The sequence below is a fragment of the Montipora capricornis genome, chromosome 14 (assembly GCF_036669925.1).
Source record: "Montipora capricornis isolate CH-2021 chromosome 14, ASM3666992v2, whole genome shotgun sequence".
NCBI lineage: Eukaryota > Metazoa > Cnidaria > Anthozoa > Scleractinia > Acroporidae > Montipora > Montipora capricornis.
Genome location: NC_090896.1, coordinates 43,624,675 through 43,632,174, shown reverse-complemented (window position 1 = coordinate 43,632,174; position 7,500 = coordinate 43,624,675). Strand labels below are relative to the sequence as shown.

Genomic DNA, 7,500 nt, shown 5'->3' with positions numbered 1-7,500 from the left:
TTTCGTTGTATTATTTGTTTGGTGAATTGGCCGAGTAACGAGGCCTTACAAGGGGTAGAAGCGACAAGCAGCATGGTTTCGAAAACAGACGACAATCTTCTCCCAAAGCATATACCGACAACCGCCACATTTTTCAGACAAAGCGCGACAGCGACAATTTACTTTCCATTCATCTTTATTCTCTTTGTGACAGTGGCATTTTTCCCTAACAAAACAAGCGATAGACAGAGTCGCAAATGAGCGACAAAGCGACACCAGACCACCCCTAAGAAGAAAAGAGGGGGGTAGTTTCTAAAGAAACTGTGGTGCTACGTCGGTGGGGAAGTAGTATACAAAAATTGGTTTTATCAACGGAGTTGATAACGTAAATTAGCCACCGTACAGAGATTCTAAAAGCTGACGTTTCGAGCGTTAGCCCTTCGTCAGAGCGAATCGAGGAATTATGGGTTACGTATAGTTTTTATAGTAGAGTAGCAGCTACTCTATTGGTGGTAACATGGCAACGTGAAAACTAGGAATATATTATTTAAATGAAAAGCGTTCGTTAATACCGTGAGGATTAAGGGTGCCGATTTGGAAGATGAATTGACCATTTAGAACTTTTAGGCGTAACTATCGATAACTCGCTAAATTTTAGCAAACACATTGGCAAGATTACAAAGAAAGTTGGAAATCAGTTAGACGTTTTGAGCAGGCTAAAGAACACGCTTTCAATCTCTTCGAAGATGTGCCTCTACAACTCGTATGTAATGTCTTATTTTACTTACTGTTCTGCGATCTGGAATAATTGTAATGAGTCTGATAAGCAGAAGCTGGAAAGGCTTAATGTGAGAGCTCTAAGGTGCGTCTACAACAAACGGGTGCCCCTTCATGGTGATGATGACTACAGCTTAACTTTGTCCAATCGTCGCCTACAGGACATTACTATATTAATTTTTAAAGCTGTTAACGGTATGTTACCGGGATATATAAGTGACTTGTTCGTCGTACGTAATAATGTGAAGTGCTTGAGAGGTACCAACAAGCTAGTTGTCCCACGTAAGAAGACTACAAACTTCGGCCTAAAATCTACTACTTTTATTGGTGCCAAAGTGTGGAATTCTTTACCGGATAAATTACGTTCAACGAAAATTCTTAAGGAATTTAAGAAGGCTGTGAGAGAACTACATCTGTAATATACAGATTTCTACGATTTATTGTAATAATTTTAAGAGTTAGTATTGTTTATTTATTGATATAGTTAGAATGTTAGTTATCAATTTATCATGTATATATATATATACATATACAATTTTTATTTATTTATTTATTTACTTCACTTTTCTCGGCATATTAGCATGTATTTGCTAGGGGCCTAATCAGCCTCATCAACCCGAGTTAAAAATAAAGTTACTTACTTACTTACTTTCCAGATTCTTGCGGCTTTCCATCGTACCTAGATGTAGGGAAAGGCCCCAGATAGCCAAGTGTTTTTTAAAGTGGTTAGTGAGATTATAATGACGAGCGACTGGCTTAGTAGCGTCCTCGTCATTCTTCTCAACATCGCGAAGGTGTTCGCGGAATCGGTCGCCTAGTGGTCTACCTGTCTGGCCAATGTATAATTTATTGCATAACGTACAGGTTATGCAATAAATGGCATTTGTGGAGGTGCGTGTGAGACAATCGGTGATCTTAACAGATCGCTTAGATCCCGATATCTTGCTAGTGTTAAGAATGAAAGGACAAGTTTTGCATCGTGAGCGCGCACATTTGAAAGTGCCGGGTTGCTCGTTAGTTTTGAGCGCGCTTCTAACTAAAAAGTTGCGTACGTTTTTGTCACCTTTGAATGAAATAAGTGGAGGTTGCGGAAAGATCCTACCAGTCTCGGGATCATTTTGGAGTAACTTAAAATTATTAAGAATGATATTTTTGACTCCGTGATTATGAGGATGAAAAGTGAGGGTGAATAGAATTCTGTCATTCTTATCTTTTTGTGACGTTTGTAGTGCTGACTACATCTAGGTACGACGGAAAGCCGCAAGAATCTGGAACAAAAATTCATCTTCCAAATCGGCACTCTTAATCCTCACGGTATTAACGAAAGCTTCACATTTAACTAATATATTCCTATTTTTCACGTTGCCATGTTACCACCAATGGCGTAGCTCCTACTCTACTATAAAAACTACACGTAAACCATAATTCCTCGATTCGCTCTGACGAGGGGCTAAAACTGACCGCTCGAAACGTCAGCTTTTAGAATCTATGTACGGTGGCTAATTTAAATTATTAACTCCGTTGATAAACCAAATTTTTGTACACCCCTAACATCATCACCTCTTCTAAGTCAGACTCACCTATACAGCCAGAGTTGTTGTATGTTCTGGTCTGTTCAGTCGAGGTTTTCGGTGGACAAGAGACACATTTTTCTTGTGATACTTGGTCTTGATATGTTCCAACTGGGCAGTCCGCGCATGTACCAAGGGTTTTATTTAGGTATGTTCCCAGGTAACAGCTCACTTTACAACAAAAAAAATAAAAACAGACATAAATGTTTAATATACATTAGTATGTTTAAAGTAGAAACGGCGACAGGTCCTTCGATTATAAGTACCACTGGGAACGTTAACCCACACATACTGTGTCTAATGTGCGACTGTTTATGTTTTTGGAATGTATGCAAATGTCTGGGAATGCCGAAAGGTTCGTAACGGTGAAATATCACAAAAATATAGGCATTTAGCCCACAATTAACGTAAACGTATACCATTTGTTGTGTTTTATCGCTTTTGTAACTCACTGGAATGTGCACAGCTCGATGACTGCATAGCCTTGTTGTGCTGTCACAACTAAGTTTTTCTAAACCGCCGCCGAAGTGATTTACTTCTACGGTAATCTTTATAGGTGACTGACAGTAAAACTCAAGTAAGTCACTCTTGTTTTGCCCACGTATTGAAATCTTGAATAAACGGTTCATTGGACGATTACAAGGGCACGCATTAATTGTACTGTCGCTTGTCTAACAAGCGCTTTAATTGGTCCTTATTGCCCAAGTTACTCTAGGACCCAAAACCTCGAGTAATGCAACTACACCTTAATTACCAACCCGAGCATTTCTTTTAAAATTCTTTGTTGTCCGTGGATCAGTTAAGGTTCAAGATTCACCTCAGTTTACGTAACCTTTTAAGAGCCTGTGTACCGAGATAAAAAGGCTAAATGCAACCGAAGGATATCCATAAACAATGAGCCATCTTTCACAGAAATATACACAGCTTACCGCAGAATCCATCTCTGTAGCTCTGTCCTGAGGCACAAGAACGTTCTGGCTCCGAGATATTCAGTGAATTTTTGTCAGGTAGAAAGACTGTGCCATCGACCGTCAGAATAAGGCTGCCGTTATCAACTGCCTTTCTCAAATTACTGCTGATGTTTTTCGCGATTTCAATTCCCTCAACTCCTGCCAAAATTTTGGCGTCTCTGGTATCATTTACTCCGGTACCATGAAGACGTACTACAACAGAAAATTACTATTAATCCTAAGGAGATGATAAATTTTCAAGGAAGCATTTGTAGCTTAAAGGGGCACTGTTACGTAATTTGGGTCTGAACCTAAACAGGTGTTCGCAAAGTGGAACGCTTAAAAAAAATTGGCAGTTTTCCTACGGATTAACTGATATGGATATAGAAACTATTTGCGCCTGTCTATGACCACGGATGTTAGAAGGAATTGGATTGCAACTTGAAAAAGTTCGGTTAACTTTTTTCATGTTTCGTCATTGCGTCCCGGAAAAATCGATATAAAATAATACTACTTCTTTTTCCATCGAAGAAATAATTGACAATTATTCCATGAGCGTGCGTTGGCTAGGCGATGGTAAATAGCCAACGAGGCGCGTAGCGCCGAGTTGGCTATAACCAGTCTCATATCCAACAAGCGCGAATGGAATAATGTTTTATTTAATTCCTTACACTCCAAAAATTTGGAAGTACAAAATACGAGCGAAAAAAGCGAGAAAATCCGAGCGAAATCGAAAAAAACCTAATGAAAAGGCCGTGTTGTGTAATACCTTGTGGTCAGACAGAAGTAGGCTCATCACAAAAACATGTTTTGCCTTCGCGTACTTCTAAACGTCGGCATTGATCCAAACTTTCCACAATTTTTTTTTTTTTTTTGGCTTTATTCATGGAGAAATTTCGCTTTCCGGCGAAAAAGATTATAGCTTAACAACGCTTAGCGCAATCATTTACCACATAAAGTCAAACTAAGGAATATAAGGCATTATCTGAGGTTGAGAATTAATAATTAGAAATATACTTCTTCGTGTTAAATGGGCCGATCACGTAAAAGAAAAAGTTCTTCCTCACGATTTGAACATCTTCTGACAAGAATTTCCGCGACAGTGCCTCATAAGGTGGCTAAAAACTGTTTCCAGTTCAGCACCCAGCACTTCTACTCTGATGAATCATTGCTACCATACTCCATAGGTTGAAATGTTTACAGAGGCATCAAACAAACGCCCAATCATAGGTTAACAAGACGGTCCATAAAAGCGTACACTGGGTTGCCTGTGATACACACAAAAAGAAGGCACTGAATTGGGTGGTATTGAACTGCAGGGTTCCAGTTAATTTTTTCAATTTGGGGGTCATTAAGAACATTTGAGGGTCACCCACATGTGCCGCCAGCAGAGGCCCTTTGGCTCACACGTTCACACCTTTAATTATTTTTTAATATCCTGTCCCATTTTGAGGTCATTTAGTTTTTTAAGCTTTGATAATAAATTCAGTTTAAAGATAACAAAACACGCTCTTGAGTAAAATTCACTCTTTTCTTCTCAGATAAAGGAAAAAAATAACATAGTTATTATATAGAGCTCTGAATCGAATTCTCATCGAAAGATTAATGACGATCGTAAAAAGACGAATATTTCTGCAGTCTCTGACTTTTATGATGTTTTGTCAAAAGGAAGAAGCTGATCACGTGCTAGGCAACCATAAAGGTGAACGTGATCACCTTGTGTCAACTGAATGAACTACAGGAAAGCATGTTAATCTTTCGTCGTTTTCAGAGTAAAACAACGTCTTTGGTTTTCCAACTTTGTTGTAATATTTAACTGAATATTTACATTTCATCTGTCGGGTCAGGAAGCCTTCTTTGTCGGGTTCCTGAGAACGTATCTATTTTGACTTCAGGGTGAACTTATATTTACACAATCGCGAGGTTGAGCGGCCACGTAATTGAAAATCTGAACAACCATGAGATACAAAAACAGACTTTCAAATTATCGCAAATCACAATGCCGACAAGCACAAAAGCAGAAGAAATGGTTAATAAATATGAAGTTTCTAACTAGCTGAATGTTTTTGGGTTAGAGTAAAGGGATATATTGTCACGCAAATGATGTAATTTGAATTCATGCCACTCAAAATTCGCAAAAAGCGTGAGTTTCATGTAAACAATCTTCGCTAGCAAGTCGTAGCAATAAATTGGATTAACCAGGAAGTTAAAGAAATATTGTTGGCTTCCCAAATAAATTCCATTTTACACTAAAATGACAAAATCATTTGTCAGAGAAATAAAATTCCCGTCTCCTCGCGTATCACATTTCAACGCACGTATGCAAATTTGTTTACTCATTTTCACCGCGTCCCGATTCCGGCGAAATTTGTCTTCTTTCAAATATTAACGCTTCTCTGTCTTTGTTAAACCCATAAGTTACTAGAGAATTTTCCATTTGATTTGAGTCTTGTACAAAACACCACACTTGTACAATATTTAAACTACAGCCCACTTTGATTACAGCTCGACGGGCGACAGATTGTTGTCGAAGTCCATTACTTGTCGCTTTTACGATTCCAGATATTTTTTTTCACCGCCTGTCTTGTTTATCCAATTTACGTTCCATTCTTTAGCTCCATAAGGGTACATTTTGTTTAAAGATCCTCCAAAACGCCATTTGCTTCATTGCAGGTTAATAAAATATTGTACTGTGTCAAACCAGAGAAATCTACGCCTTTCTACTACTCCCTGAAATCCTACCAAAATACGATTGGAAGACTACGCACGAAGACACCACTTAACAAGGGAGTGATAGGAGAGACTTATCCCGACGCGGAAAAAAAAAAAAAAGAAAGAAAGAGAAAAAGAAGAAAACGAAGAAATCCCACCCATTTTCCGACTAGGATTGCCATACTGGCAACCCAGTAAAAAAAATTGCCGACATAATAAGAAGGTTACCATAGCAACCTGTTAAAAATACCCTCACGTTTAGCGTTATGTGATGCTTATTTAAAAAAAAAAAGCGAGCTTGATGATCCCTATTCTGTAATTGCCGAACAGTAATTAGTGTGTCGAGATCCAATATTTCGAAACTTTGAAAACATTTGCAGGAATGAATTCATACCTACCTTAAATTGTCGAAAATTTGAGATGGCTTCGAATTCCTTCCCGAGAATATTTTTTCAAATTTTCAAAATGTCGGACCTTGGCACGCTAATCACTGTTCAGCAATTACAAAATAGGGGTCATCCAGCTCATTTTTAGTCATCACTAAAAGCTTAAATTACAGAGATTTCTAGCACCTTATACTGTAGCTATGGTAATCCACTGTGTCGAGAAAACTGCCCCAAATGGGGCATCTCTATCAGATGATATCACAATAGTGGTATCAGCCGATAGAGAGTGGTAGTATTGATTTATCAAAGTATACGAGGTACAAATTACTGGAATCCGGTATCAACCCGGCACCCTAACTGGTTAAGAGAAAATGCAAGGAAAAGGGTGCCAGGTGTTGCTAGCTGTAAGAAATAGCCACTGTATAGAAGTAACCGAACTGACGCAAGATTGCAAATGGATCTATCATCAAAAGGAACAAAACAGAAATGTTTGCAAACATTAAGACAAGGAACGCCGTTTTTTGTATCGTGAAGGAGATTATATCTTGCGTGAAATGTTAACAGAGATATTTAGTTAAGGAAGCCTACCGACGATGTCAAAAGTGATTGTTGTCAGTGGTCCGGCAGATCGTCGAATTCTAGTGTGAAAATCTTCTTCATCTGAAAAAGAAACAATGAAAGCAAATAAAAAAAATGACAAGTTTCTTAGACTTTATGAATGGTTATATAAGATGAGGCAAAGCTCACTAACAGATTTTTCAAGCTTACTGAAGAACAAACACGCAAAAAATACATTCTGACAGCAGCCTCCCAGGGCTAGATAAGTAGTTATTTATTAAAGCACACATAACGCCAGTGCTTGTGTGCTACTCAGTTGCAGAGTGCTTTTGTGGAGACCCCGGATCTCTTGGTTGTTCTTATTAAACCAGTCTTCAAGTTTCCGAGGTAAATCCTTGAACTGAAGTGAACATGCAGTTAAGCTTAAATTTCTCTTTGTAAACATTTTATGGAAGCAGCTAAGTGCTTTTGCGCATCCTTACTGTGTATGCAATGTGTCGTAATGTTAAATCATAATCGAGCAAGTGCGCTACTGTTGGCCGCAATAACTTTGGATAGAAGTAACTC

General features: G+C 38.4%; 1 protein-coding gene across 6 annotated transcripts in view; it reads right to left on the bottom strand.

The window, feature by feature from the left end:
- LOC138033731 (neurogenic locus notch homolog protein 1-like) overlaps positions 1-7,500 on the bottom strand; it is an 80,505-nt gene that overhangs the window by 16,831 nt on the left and 56,174 nt on the right. For all 6 annotated transcript variants that reach the window (XM_068881534.1, XM_068881535.1, XM_068881536.1 and 3 more), the window contains 3 exons: positions 6,964-7,035; positions 3,257-3,490; positions 2,337-2,498 (listed from right to left, as the gene is read on the bottom strand). In XM_068881534.1, the coding sequence (XP_068737635.1) occupies positions 2,337-2,498; positions 3,257-3,490; positions 6,964-7,035 (468 nt within the window). The remainder of the gene's footprint in view (positions 1-2,336; positions 2,499-3,256; positions 3,491-6,963; positions 7,036-7,500) is intronic.